This window comes from Microtus ochrogaster, chromosome 18 (genome assembly GCF_000317375.1).
Source record: "Microtus ochrogaster isolate Prairie Vole_2 chromosome 18, MicOch1.0, whole genome shotgun sequence".
NCBI lineage: Eukaryota > Metazoa > Chordata > Mammalia > Rodentia > Cricetidae > Microtus > Microtus ochrogaster.
The window spans coordinates 1,728,435-1,742,578 of NC_022020.1; the positions used below are offsets into that span (position 1 = coordinate 1,728,435).

Here is a 14,144-nt window from a genome sequence, read left to right on the forward strand (position 1 = left end):
CTGCCTCTGCCTCTGCCTCCAGAGTGCTGGGATTGAAGCGTCCTCACTACCCGGGTCATTTCACTTTTTTAACTACTATGGAGCACTCACAGGTTTTAAGTAGAAACACTCCTACCTTAGGTACATTTCTTAGGTTTTAGGGTTTTTTTTCCCTCCTAACAGATGCAGCAGATTGTTGTTCTTTCCCCTATGAGCATGAAGACCAGATCATATACTTACAGGATGGGGACTTGGAAAGGGTGGCTGCACTTAAAAACCAGGAGAAACCTCCGTGTCACTGGTCCCACCCCCAGAAGGACACTCCCCTCTCAGAACTTTCCTGGCCCCCTAGTAGAAGCCCTGTGGCAAGACCTCCCACAGTATCCTGTGCATAGCTACTCCATGACAGAATCCGCTGGCCACCTACACTGTGCATTCACAGAGGGCCCCTGCAGGGATGGCTCTGAGGACTCCGCTATATACCTTAAACCAGTGAGCTTGGCTGCCTTAGGAGCTGCCAGGTTCAGGCTGCAAGAACCGCAACCCTTCAAGATACCCCAGCCTCACTGCTCAGAGCCTGAGGAGCCACAGTGAACAACGGGAGGTAACGCATGACTGTCCTGGTACCAGCTGTAAGTGTCTCCACTCTGTTGCTAGACAGGAGAGCCTTGCTAGCATCTGATAAGGCTTGGCCCCAGGGACCCCACCTTGGCCTCTATCCCAAACCCATGGTTGTGCAGAGTACCCTGTGAGAGCAAGTTCTCCTCCTGTTACCCCCTCCCCATCAAAGCTGCCATCCCCTGGGGCTCTGCTCTCATCTTGGCCAGGGTGCAAGCTAGTGGTTTCTTGCACTCCGGATTTGGCATAACGAGCAGCTTATCCACATCTGCCTCCCTCCAAAAGCCTTGAGTGAGCAAACTAATCTCCCCCACTGCAAAGTGAAGTACAAAACCAACTGCAGAGCGACGGTTGGGGAAGTACCAGGTGTCGCTATTAAGGTGGACCTTCCTAACTGCGGGGGTAGAAGGACAGAAGGATGGAGGATGAAGGAAGGGGCTCTGCCCTTCCCCACTTCCTACTTCACAAGAGGGAACAAAAACCCACAGCTGATTTCACAAGGCTGGGACTCAGCTGTGGTTGACAGGTCTCCCTACAAGCTTCTAAGAGGGATTACTGTCCCCAGGTTAGATATAGAGGGAAGCCCCGAGTGACTGTAGCTGGCACAGGGCTCTTCTGAGCAGAACTGTGTGCCTTGCGAGGAATCCCAGAAGAGGGTTTTGAGTGCACTGTCAGGCCTAAGCTGGGAGCCTACAGGAAGGAAAAGCAAGCTACAGTGACCCACCTACTGACCCTCAAAAGCAATCTCAGACCCCTACCGCAAAGGCAGCCAGTCCAGCACGCAGCATCATCCGAGGCATTCGGGGCAGCTCTCGGCAGCCTCTGAACGTGATTTCTGTAATCCTTCCATACCTATGGCCCTCCTACAGTGTTAGTCAGTGTGTCAGAGCAGTCAGTGCTCTCAAGGAGTAAGGCATCCTGCCCTTGTTCTGAGCACAGAGAAGCAGTCGGCACAAGCAGATGGAGTTCCTGGTCTCAGGTGACAATCAATGAGCAAATAGATATTAATGTCAGGGAGTAGTGGGTGACAAATAGGGAAGGAAGCAGGGCAGAGGGTCAAGGGAGATATGTGTGCTCGAGGTTGGGATGATGGTAAGTGAGGGGGTAGAGAGACGTGACAGAGGGAGTCTTGTCTGATGGATACCAGAAGACAGTGAAGGAGGAAGGCAGGCCAGGCTTGGTAGAAGCGGAATGGTGAGGAAGTGGTCACTGTAGAAAAGGGCTCTAAGATAGAATATGCCTCAAAAGGATGAGAAAAAGTAAGAGAACCAGGGAGTGACCTAGGGGAATACAAACTGGCAGGAGATTCAGAGGTAGAAGGCAGGGGGAGGTCACTTGGGTCTGGGACAGGGTTCCTAAAAGGCACAGGGAAAAGGTGGAGCCCTGAGATTTCTCAAAAAAAAAAAAAATGAAAGAAATCCCTGGAAGCTGGACAAAAACAACAGATTTCCCCTTCTCGGGTCCCTAGTTTATTTTTCTGAGCTGTGTAAACAAACAATATGGTCTCTTCCTCCTTCTTCTCTTACTTCCTCCTCTCCAAACCTGCCCCTGACCTTGTCCCAAGCTGGCTTGCCTGCTTGTGACTGAGACACTGGCTGTCTCTCCATAGCAAGCAGAAGACAAGGCCAACAAGGGGACGAGGGAACAGGAGGAAAGACACCCCTGGGAAAGGCAGGCGGCAGCATGAGGGACGACGTCACAGGGCCTCTGACCGCTATTCATTTCAGTTGCATGTGTCTCCATCAATAACCGTCTGCCAGTGACCAGGAGGGAAGAGGAGGGAGAGGAGGGAGGAGGGGCCATGTGGGCCTGGTCCAGGGGAGAGGGACGGCATGGAGACTTCTTGGCAGGAGGGTAGAGCTGCACTGGAACTGGAGCCTCTGTTTCCTTTTGCGTTTCATTCCAGGCAGCAAAGACAGGGGAGCAGGGTCTATTTCAGTATCAGAAGGGGAAGAACAGAGGTTACTAGATACAAATCTGATGGGCGTAAGGTACTGGAGAGGACATTGTGGGGACTCTGTGCATCAAGTGGCCACAATGACTAGATGTTCTAATGACTAGGACTGAGGTGTGTAGCATTCAGTCACCGCCAACTGGAAGGCCTCAGGAGAGAAGAGCCTGACTCTAGCACAGCGTGGACATTGAAGAAGTAAATGGCCTTCGAAGGGCCAGAAGGTATCTAGGGAGGAAAGGATGTAGCCCATGGAGGGACTGGAAGAGGCAGGAGCTGTGTCTCCAGTCTCATGCAAAGGACTGGATTGGGAGCAGAGAAAGTGGAGAGAGACATAGCCTGAGCTGACGGCCAGAGAAGATGGGGTGAGAAGTAGAGGGAGCAGGGGAGGCCAGAGAAGACCTTGCAGGCAAGGGTCTACGTGGCTGGGCTTTTCCCTAGGGCAGGGTCATGGATGACTTTACAAACAAGAGTGCTTTAGCCGTAGTAGGCCTTTGCAGTTTTTCCTTGGCTCCCAGCTGGTTTTTCAGGAGAGCCAAGCCACATTCAGTCACACCTGCAGACAGCCGAAAGGGCCCCTGAAGCTGCTCAGTAGAGTTAATGCTCAAAACCAGTATGTCGCCAAATATTCTATTCCTGTGTCTTGGTGCCTGCAGACAGGTGTTAAGACCTCCAGTCTGCACGGAACTCTCCAGAGTCTCCGACATACAGTACAGTGGAGTTGTTACAATGGCTTGGGGGTGGGGGTGGACAGGACGTTGGAGAGCATGCTCAGCTCTCTTAACAGGAGAAGATGCAGGCAGAGTGGTGTGAGACAGAGCTGTCCTCAAGCCGTAAGAGGTAGAACAACGGTAGGCCTCAGTGGGTTTGATAGCCCAAAAAAACCTTTAGACGGGGAGGGTGTCAAGACCCTCACCACAAATTTGACAGCAGGAATCGGGGCAGAGAACACAAAGAACATGTGACAGCCGTGTTCATTTGATTACAACTGATCTGAGGGTGGGCTCTCCCTTACAGATTCGGCCTTTATTTGGAAGGTCCTTGACTCTTGGACTGCTGAGGGGCTCAGAGCAAGGAAGGAGGCACCGGCAGTAACAGCTAAAGAAACAGGGAGCTAAAGGGGAAAACTGCCCCTCCTGGGAGGTGTAGGGGGCTAGAGTTGAAATTGATTAAAAACAACACTGACAAGGAGTGAGGAGAAGGCAGAGACGCCTGAAGCATTAGGACGCAAGGACAGAGAGAGACCCGCGGGCAGAGAGGGGGGGCGTGGGGAGTGGGGAGGACTCCGCGGAGGAAGCAAAATAGGAAAAGAGGAAGGAGAGGCAGACAGACGGAAAACCGAGGGACAGGGAAGCTCCAAAGAGAGCGCCCAGGAGAGCGAGGTGGGGAGAGTAATGACGAACAGGAGGGCGGGAGAGTGGGGCGGGCGGCAGGGCGCGGCGGCGGGCCGGGCCTGGCTGGGGGCGCCCCCACTGACCCTTGTCGCCGCTTCCTTTCCTCGCAGGCTGCGCTTTCCTCACCTACTGCGAGCGTGAGTCAGCGCTGAAGGCCCAGAGCGCGCTACACGAGCAGAAGACCCTCCCCGGGGTAAGTGGCCCCGGCCGCCTTGTAGCCGGCCGCGTGCCGACAGGGGGCGACTTCGGGAGGTCGGGCCACGACGCGCGGGGCGGGGACAGCAGGGACCCCACGGACCAGGCTGTCTCCCGCTGAGCCCCTGAGCTCGAGGTGCGGGAGAGGGGTAGTGAGGGGGGGGGGGCTGTGCAAGGGCCGCGGGCACAGAGCTGGGACGCGTCCGCTGCCTCGGCTCCCGGCCGTCCAGGCCCGACGCGGGACGAACTTGGCTGTGGCCAGGAGCCCAGACGGGGTTAACGTGCGCACGGCCCGGGGCGGGGCGCCCCATGTCCTGGGCCTGGAGCCGCGCACACCGGGCGATGCTCCGCTCTTTCCCGAGCGCATCCGGCTGGGCCCCGCTGGGGTCCAGCACCCGCAGCTCCCGAGCCCCGAGCCGCTGTGGGAGGGGCGCGTCCCCGGCGCCGCGAGTGAGATCACCGCGGTTTATTTAAGGAGCCAGCCCTCGTCTTTGATAAAGTATAGCGCTTGGCCCTGGTTTATAGCTTCTGTGAGGGGGAGAAGGGAATTATTTATGGTCCCCCTAACTGGGTGTGATATCAGCCGTGGCTATTATCGAGGCTAGTTCATCACCATAAAATAAGAAGTGTCCCTCGGGTCAAGGGTCTGTGCGGTCTCTCCTGTGGGTTCAGAGAGATTGGTTTGGGGGGTTAGGAAATATACAGCCGCTGGGCATCTAAAGATAAATGGAAAGAGGTGTGTTTGTGGGCATAGTTTAAAGAATAAGCAAATATACAGGGGTTTTTTTTTCGCGTATACAGTGGGCGCTGCTGGGAAGCACGTGTGTTTTCGATGTATGCACGCCTATGCTTAGACACGCGTGTTTACATTCTTACCAAGCAAACCGTATGTAAACACACGTTTCCATTTCTGCCCCCACAGCAGGAAAGGTTAACCAGGTAGACGAGAGCAAATGGTGAAGCAGCTCCCCTCCTCTACCTCCTTAACCCCCTTGCTTCAGAGGTCTTTCATTAAGGCTATGGGTCGAGAATGAGGAATTACCCAGCCCCTTCCTTCCATGATGACAGTCTTTGTATTGTATTTTGGTATTTGTGATTGCAAAGCGCGGGGCTGAGTCATCTTAATAGCACAGCCGCGGATGCAAATGTATGGAAATGGAGGCGCGCACAGATTTTGTGTGGAGCGGGGCTTTGGCAGGGTGGCCGTTCCCAGTCGGTTTTTTAGTGGCGCGACTACATGCACATATATTATAGTAATACTTTCTGGGTGCCCTCTGTAGGATGGCAGAAATGTGCTCCACGTTGTGCGTGACGCATAAAGCCATATTGTAAGACAGTCGAAGGTTTCTCGGGAAGGTTTGCGCTGATTAATAAAGTGTTTATGGCACTTTGTTTAGGGGAAGATTGTGATAGATATTTGAGAGCCACCCAAATGGAATAGAAAATACCACGTTGTTATTGGAGGCCCTCCATCAGCTTGAGAGAAATTGCTGGAGAGTTTCATAATGGCTAAAAGTCAGAATCAAATGGGGAAACAGAAAGAGAGAAGGTGGGAGGACGGTTTGGATTTTCGAAAAAGGAAAAGCGACGGTGGATTGTTCCAGACCTAACCTTAACTCGTGGTTGTTTATTTTACATATAATAGAATAGCTAAATGATGGAGTGTATTAGTTCTTTAATAATTTATAGAAATACTTTGATGTTGCAGTAATTACATTAAAGGTCACATATCAAAGGTAATTTGGTTGAGCAGCTGTGATGGTTTCTCAGAAGCAATCAATATCACTGTCCGTGGTGCTGATTTCACCAAGGGGCCTGCCAGATTAAAGAAGGCTTATTACCAGGCAGAAAGGCCCAGGGGAAATCAGGAGCACGGTGGAGCGAGGCGCCAGTCCCCCCTTCCACCGATAATTAACACCATTCTCCATAATCTGCGCTAATCCCTCATACTGGGAGATCCAGTGGCATTTTTCTGAAATCACAAAGACAAGTTGGGCAAGAGGCGAGAAGAACCATGAATGTATGTTGGCAGAGATGGGGTGGAAATAAATGTCTCTGGTGGGGCTCAGATACAGCTCAGAGTTCCCTGTGCCACCCAGAACACCGACCTTTCTTCAAAGGCTTCCTGAGGAGACTCGCCCTCACAAGCCTGCTCGCACAATTCTCTGGGCCGGCAGACCTCGCAGGGGGAGACGCGGAGAGAAAGATAAGAGTTGCAGCTACAGGTTCTGAGGGCACATTGTCCCCACGCAAACTCGCATGCAGACAAATGGAAAACAAAATGACCGAGTAAAATTATGCTTTAAAGTGGAGTCATTTTGATCCCAAAAGCAGAACTGCCATTATTATTGTGAGCTGGTTCTCTCCTTGGAGATCAGAGGAAGTGTGCCGCCAGCAAATGCAGGGAGAGGCCCAAGCAAAATGCTCTTCAACCAAATCATACATCTTCCTGCCAGCTGAGGCTGTGCTTACAGATGCCTGTTTGGTTGGAAGTGGGGCACAGGAGAAACCTCTTCTTGCCTGGGGAGGCCATAGTAGGGGTCCCAGTGAGCACCCTCCGCCTCTGACTGAGGAGAAAGAAACTGAAATGGGAATCTGGAAAACTGGTAACCTCAACAATTTAGGCACTTTTCCAGGCTTCAAAATTCATTAAATCAACCCATTGAATTCACCTGTCTACTTTCTTACTGAGGAAGGAAAGGAGGGAAAGCTGGTTCAGACAACACACTCTGCTTCCCAGCGACTTGCAGAGCTGGTATCACCTTGCAGCAAGAAAAAACAATCCATTGTTGTGCACAAAGACACGTGAGCACACGTGCACACACCACGGAGGCTAACAACACCAGCACAGCAACTGCAGCTGGAGTACAAGCACTCCTCACCTGCATCCAGGAGGACAGGGGAGCGAACATTCCTCGTGGAATAAGTAGGATTTTAGGGAGCAGGTCCCCCAAGGGCTGTTCTTCTGAATCAGAGGCCAACTTCCTTGGAAATCAGCCTAATTGAAGCTGCTTGGAGGGCTGATGGAGTCATCGCCTGGACCAGTGTCACAAATGGATTATTATTCTTGAATGTGGCATGGTTTCAGTAAAGTGAGGTTACTAGACCATGAAGCCTCACCAGGGTCCTTGGGAATATGGCCTTTTGCCAGAAAGTCAGCATGATGTACTTTTTTAAGACCTCTCTCTCTCTCTCTCTCTCTCTCTCTCTCTCTCTCTCTCTCTTCCCTCTGTCTGTCTCTGTCTGTCTCTCTTCACTCTTTCCTAATAGACCAGTCCCTTCTATCATTCATCTTTACAGGGTGCAATCACATAATGTGACTTCTTAACCCATCAGCAAGCATTTTCCAATATATCTCCTTCCCTCTTGGAGTTGCCCATCAAACTGGGGACAGAAGCCACACACACAAATATAACCAACCATGGAAGACAATAGACACTGCAATAAAATGGCCAGTGTAGTCACCTGCTTAGCATTCACAACCAATACTTGATAAGCACTGTACTAAATGATAGGCTTGATGCTACTTGTCACATCCCTTGCCTCAGTCTCTTTAAGACCACCCTGTGAGGAAGACACCATGATTTTGATCACACAATGGATAAATAGCTCTTGTTCAGTCACTGCCACTCAAATTACTCACTTGTGTTTGTGCTGTCAGTTGCTTTAGAACTCTCAAGGGGACAAAGATGGCACTGGGGGGTTGGATTTCCTTCAGGACACGAGCCAGTAAGAAGAGAGTTGGGAGTCAGATGACTATGCTAGAATAGCAAGAAACAGCCTTGTACTATGCGTGCACATCAAGGCAGGAGCCTGACCAAAAGGCCCACCTGAAAGAGAGGTGTTCATGCCTCACACCAGGGCTGAGAGCTCTCCAGAGTCTGGGGAGTGCACAGGAGGCCCAGTTTAAGAACTGTGTGCCTTAAAACACAGCCCCACTGCTAAGTTCCAGATGCTCCAGCCTTTGGGACTTTGCAGAGGATTGTCTTCCAGGGACAGCCCATCTGCTCCCAAAGTTGGAAATATGGGACCTAGGGAACAAAGCTCTGGCTAAGGAAATACAGACAATGTGATGAGAGGTGGCCAGAATTACTCCTTCAGTAGCAGAAAAGTTCTTGGCCAGAACTGGAAGAAGTGGGGTGCTGGTTTCAGTTAGCAGGAGGCCTGGAGGCAGTGAGGAGGAAGCTGGTGTGGAGGGGAACTGGCATGCTGAAAGGGAGCTGTTTCTTCTTGGTAAATATCGAAGCTCCAATCTGCTACTTAAGATGGGCTTCTGTACCCTTAGTGGGCAACCAACACACGCTGCTTCTTTTTAACCACCCCTGAAGTCACACAGGAGACATGCAATGTCTCTGCCAACTCTGGTGCTTGCAATGCAGGAACTGTCATTTCCAAGGCAACTCAGGGTGACCTTCTGAGAGCGTGTTAAGAAAGATAGTAAGATAAAAAAAATTTACCAAACGTAAAATTCGAGTTGAAGCCCTAACATTACTGTCCCTTCTAGCATCTCACTTTCACTTCTCTTTTTCTCAATTTTGTTTTCTCTCTTTGCTCACTTCTGTTCTGGTCTGTTTTCTCCTGCTCTCCACTCTGGCTATTTCCTTTTGCCTTCCATTTCCACCTTCCTCTTTTTTCTGCCCTCTCACTGTCTTTTCTTCCTCCTCTCCTTACCCCTTTCTCCTGTTGCTTAGCCCACTTTGGCACCTAGCGTAGGCTCTCGTGGGTCCTTCGTCAGCGTTGAAGGGGCTTCCCCAAAGAGGCCCATCCCCCTTTCAAACTGCCATGCCACTGAAGGATCCGTCTAATTTTATGTACAACAGTAAAGATGAATGATAAGTAGAAAGGATAGAGGCAAGAAAGATGAATAAATTATAAAGGGCAAATGATGACAAGCCAGGGGTCCCCAGAGACAGTGATATGATAACAGAAACTAGAGACAAATTTATGAAGGGTATAGTTAGCATGTTCAGAGGCTGTGAATTCTCCGGGGTAGTTTTACAACTCCTAGTGATAGACATAATCAAAGTGTTTCAGTTTAGAGATGTGATATATTTCTACTTGTCGGTCTTGCAGGAAGTGTCGGATTTGTCTCTGTGTAGTGAATCTGGGTCTTGTCACGACCTGTGTCTTCTCTCCCCGTTTCTGCCACCTTCTGTGTCTCTATTTGAGATAGTAGTGTCGCAGGCAGACCCACACACTCCTCCTGCTGTCCTTCTGGCTGAGTGCGTTAGTTTAGGAACGATAATGACAAAATACCACCAACTGGAGGCTTCAGACACAAAAACATCTTGGTTCTCGACTCACAAAACAAGGTTTGTAAGGTTTATCTCCACTGAGGGCTTAAGAACAGTGTCTCACACTCCACTCTTCTAGCTTCTAGACGTCTAGGGACCCACTTGTCTACAGGTGCCCTTACTGGTGCCTTAAGTTATAGTCCCCAGTCCTCTATCTCTGCACCCATGTGCTTCTCTTCAAAAAACATTAGTCACACTGGGTCGTGGTCCATCCCAAGGACCTCAGCTTAGTCCTCTGTAAATATCCTATCCCTAACGCATCCTCACTCACACAGAAGACTTCGTTCTTTTGGGCACAAAGTACAGTTTAATCTGTAACTTTGAACAACATACTACCTTTGACTATTACATGGCAGAAGAAAAAGATCTTTTGTGGTGCCTGAACCATGGGGATCCCATAAGGCCTTTCTCTGTGATTTCCACCTAACCTCATACTTTTGTTCTTCTGTGAGGAAAATAGGTGGTATATCTTTTTCTTTCCCATAGTCCCCAAAGAGGAATTGTCTATATTTCCTTTAGGTAGTGGTCCTCAACTGTATAATTTAGTACCCAAAGAACCTGGGCAAGTCTGTAGATGTTCCTAGCATCTGTGAGGAGTAACCAGGGATAAGCCTAAAATCCAGAAATACACATGCTGCCTCCCCAATAATGATCTGTTTCCCCAAATGTCATTTGTGTTTAGGAAGAGAAACTGTCTCAAGGCCAACAGTGGTGTAGAAGGCAGGAAACACAGCAGACTTCAGAGACTGAGAATTTCCTCTTAGTGGCTGGTTCTCATTCATTTTGAGGACAAATCCAAGAGTCCTGATGGTAGAAGGAGTTGGAGGTTATGTTAAAGAGCATTCATTGAAAGGATATGAACATCCAGAGCATCCAAGTCTGCCTCCCTCCTCTGGGCACAAAACTGGCCATGCCCACTTCATGCTATAGCCTGCAGGGCAGACACGGCCCAAGACCTGCCAGTTTGGGTACAATTTCCAATCCTGCTCTCCCCCCTGACTCACATGGAACCAATGATCTGAGTGACATGAGATGAAGGTTTGCTCATGACCGAGATGGAATAAGAACCCAGGCCTTCTAAGCTTAACCACTTGTGAGGTCCCCACCTCCCTCCTTCGGAAGACTCTCTTCCCCCCAGCAGGAAGCCTATTTGCCAGGCTTATGTGCAGCCCTTTATCCCTTTGCTATGTGGCACCACCCTGAGCCCACTATGCAGAAGGCAATACCAAGGTTAGGAGAATGCTGAGGCCTCAAGAGAAGAGTCAAAGGGATTTTTTCCCAGAGACAGAAATAAGGGTTACACCTACAGCCCACACAACTTGCCTGTCTTTCACTCAGCCCACAGTGCCAGCCCGAGGTTCCACTGCTCCCATTGCAGAAACAGCCTAAGTCCTCTCTGCCTCATGGTTTTCCTCATGCACCTCCTTCCTACACCTTCTTTTCCCTATCATCATTGGCCTTAAAAGTCCACACACTTATCATTTAAATGACTGTAGACTATGGGACACCCAGAACCAGAAAGCAACAGTTCCTGTTACCCTGGGTCTGACTTCAAGAAGGCCTCTGAGTAAATGGTTGCCGTCTAGGGACCTAGGTATAGGTAGAGCTGCCAAAACAATCCATGTGGCTCCAGCTTAGCCCAGACCCTCCCCGGAGTCACCTTCTAGGTTGTTTACCTCCAGAATCCCTCCTAATTCTGACATCCTTCATATTTCTAAGAACAATAGAGCCAGAATTCCCCACATCGCTTAACAAGACAGAATAAAGGGCCAGTGGGAAACTCTACTCTCTCCTTTGACTCACGTGGAATCAGTGATCTGCGTGACACAAACTGAGAATTTTCTCCAGACAGAGATGGAACAAGAACCCAAACCTCCAAGGCTCAGCCATGTGGGAGGTCTCCAACCTCTCCCTTTGGAAGACTTTTTCTCATGCCTGAAAAGGAAGCTAATATATTGAGTTTATGTGCAGCCCAAAATCCCCCTCGCTAGTGTGATCACATCTTCTGCCACCATTGATGACAAGCATAATAAAGCAAGGGTCAGATATGTCCCTCTCTGATGTACTCACCCTGAGCCAAAACATCAAACCCACCCTTCACTCTGCTCAGTCTGAGGGTTCAGAGAGGCAATTTACAATTTGCCACAGAACTGGCTGATTGTGGTAGAGTACAACTTGTCCTGTGTTCAGAACAGAAGAAAATTAACACAGTAGATTGCTGAAGATGTTTATAATGTGGTATTAATGACAGGTGTCTGGGCATTCCAGAAAGATTTATAAATCAAGCTGTCCCAAGGAATTCTAGTCCCAGTGGTGACCACTCAATTCCAGGCCTTTGCGCTGCTGGTACCTTCTTCATTGGATAACCAGTGTTATCCTTGTGAGCTAAAACTCTCATCTCCTTTACCCAGAAGATCTTCTGTTACCCAAAAGATCCAGCCAGTGGCCCAATCCTCCTCTGAGTTCCTCAGACCTCCAAAGCTCTTGCTCATGTCATCTTCCTCGGAGGCCTCTGTCTTGCTTCATCTCCTTTCCTGGACACTTTCCATTCCCCCTCACAGCCTAAGTCTGACATGAGTTCCTCTCTTCAGACTCTGCCCAAGGAAGATGTGCAATCCCCAGAGTCACCAGCACTGCTTTTTAGTCCCAGAGTCTTCTGTTAACATTGACAGTCAGTCACCAGTGCTTGCCTTGCTTAGTTCCAAGGAAAGCATGGGGGTAAGTTAAAGGCAACTTCTCTTTCCGCTGAGTGTCTCTGCTGACCAGGACACCTCAGAAGGGCACACAGACTGATCCATCCTCACAATTCCACTGCCCATATCACGGACAGCCCCCCCACCAGAGGGTTCCTAGCTTAGCTTTCCCTGTTGGGTAGGTTTGGAAAGAAAACAAATCTGGCTTTGTGGTGGTGGGTGCATGAGGTGCAAAAGGAAGGAGTGTTGGCTCCAGTAATCGCAACTGGTGGGGATGTGAGTGTGGAGGTGTGTGATGTGTGTCCTTGGGAGAAGGAGCCCGAGGTTGGGTTGCCACAGGGGCTGTGCCTGTGTGAGTCATGGTGAGACTATTAAAGGGTTTCTCGACCTTTCCTCAGAAAAGAAGCCTGAAACACAAGATTTCTGTGTGAGCTACTGCTTCTGGAGGGATGTGCCTTAGGACTGGAAGAGTTCCTTTTAGAAAGCATGTGTGTGGGTGAGCGAAGGACCAGATGCCTCTGTGTTTTGGACCAGTGGGGTTCCGGAACTATGGGCTGCCTTGAACCATCAAAGATGAGCAACCCCAGGTGGTGATGGCAAAAAGTGGTATTGTTCTTTATCAAAGTCCTCATGAAAATAGTTGTAGCAGAAAAAAAAAAGTCTGCTGTTTAATGGGACAAGGTCTTTCTTGGTCCCCCAAGTCTATTATGGTGTAAAAGCACAATAGGATCAAACACACTTGTGGTATGCCCTTAGGAAACCACCAGGGGGTGCCAGAAAGGTAGCATTCTCTTCTGGTTGCCAAGTAGGCACAAGGCAAGAGTTTGATCCAAAGCCTTGTACCTAATTCTGTGTCCAGAAGAGAAGAGGCAAAACAATGCCAAACACTTGATTTCACCCTTAAAACACTAACAGCTGTGGAGAAAATGTCATCCTTCTGGATGACTTGGGTCTGAGCTTTTTACTTTCTATAATGAAGTCACGTGTATGAGCCCTTTATATGCCAAGAATTGCTATAAATAACTCAAGTGTAATTATTAATGACAAAACACTGATGTGAGCATAGATGACCTTCGGGGGCCTTTGCTGCAGTGAAACCCTGTGATTCCTAACTCGAGTATATTTTAAATATAGAATAATAAAAATACAAAATGGTTAAAACATGCAGCTTGGACTATTTGACCTGTTTGTTTTCAGACAAGAATAATGGTAGTGAGCCATAATGACCAGAAATTGTCCAAGGAGGAGGAAAGCAGAATTTTGTTGGGTGTGTAAAGCAGGAGAATTGGGATGGTGGAATGTTAGTTAGATTTCTACCCTTATAAAGAGAAAAGTTTGTTTGAGCTATTTGGGATGCTCTAGCCCATTGCCAACTGTCTTACAGAGAAGCAACCCATCATAAAGAAACAGAACCACATATATCAGCACCAGAGAAGAACAAAAAGGAGGAAGTGATCTAAACAACACAATCCCTTAAAGGGAATATTTCCCAGTGCTACCTTGGGGACCTTTTGGAACATTCAACATTGAAGCCATAGCAGTTACCAAATTAAATAAGTAAATAAAGGCTTTGGGGATGGGAATCTAAACTTTCCTACTACCCGGGGCTGAGAATGGAGTATGTTTGGAGAATGAAGGACCTTTCTCACACTCATATTCTTCAGAACCTCCAGCCCCTTACAGCCTGTGAGCACTCATCAACTTCAGATGAGCAAACCTCCCAAAATCCTATACACACTGTGGCTCCAAGCTCAGAATAAGCTCAGAAGCCCCCCCCCCCCACCTCTCTTCCCCTGGAAAAATTCTGCCACCCCACCTGACCGACTTCCAGAATCCCCCATAACTTCCAGAACCTCACTTCAAACTCCTGGTTTCCTTGGTGGAGCACTCCAAGAACATTGTCACCACTACAGGTCTACTGTTGTTTTGTAGAAATAGGAGCGGCGGGCTGCGTCCCGGCACCCGGCCGCCCACATGGCTAGCTCTACCCGAAATAATTACACGGACACTGTGTTCATTT

The 14,144-nt window shown here is 49.3% G+C and overlaps 1 protein-coding gene across 45 annotated transcripts in view; it reads left to right on the forward strand.

Moving 5' to 3' along the window:
* The window catches only part of Celf4 (CUGBP Elav-like family member 4), a 281,414-nt gene that overhangs the window by 69,952 nt on the left and 197,318 nt on the right, over positions 1-14,144 (forward strand). For 42 of the 45 annotated variants that reach the window (XM_026783333.1, XM_005355716.3, XM_013349350.2 and 39 more), the window contains exon 2: positions 4,053-4,135. In XM_026783333.1, the coding sequence (XP_026639134.1) occupies positions 4,053-4,135 (83 nt within the window). Of the gene's footprint in view, positions 1-3,364; positions 3,400-3,849; positions 3,931-4,052; positions 4,136-14,144 lie in introns of those variants that run through there. The other 3 variants (XM_026783362.1, XM_026783360.1, XM_026783359.1) reach the window with 3 other exon arrangements.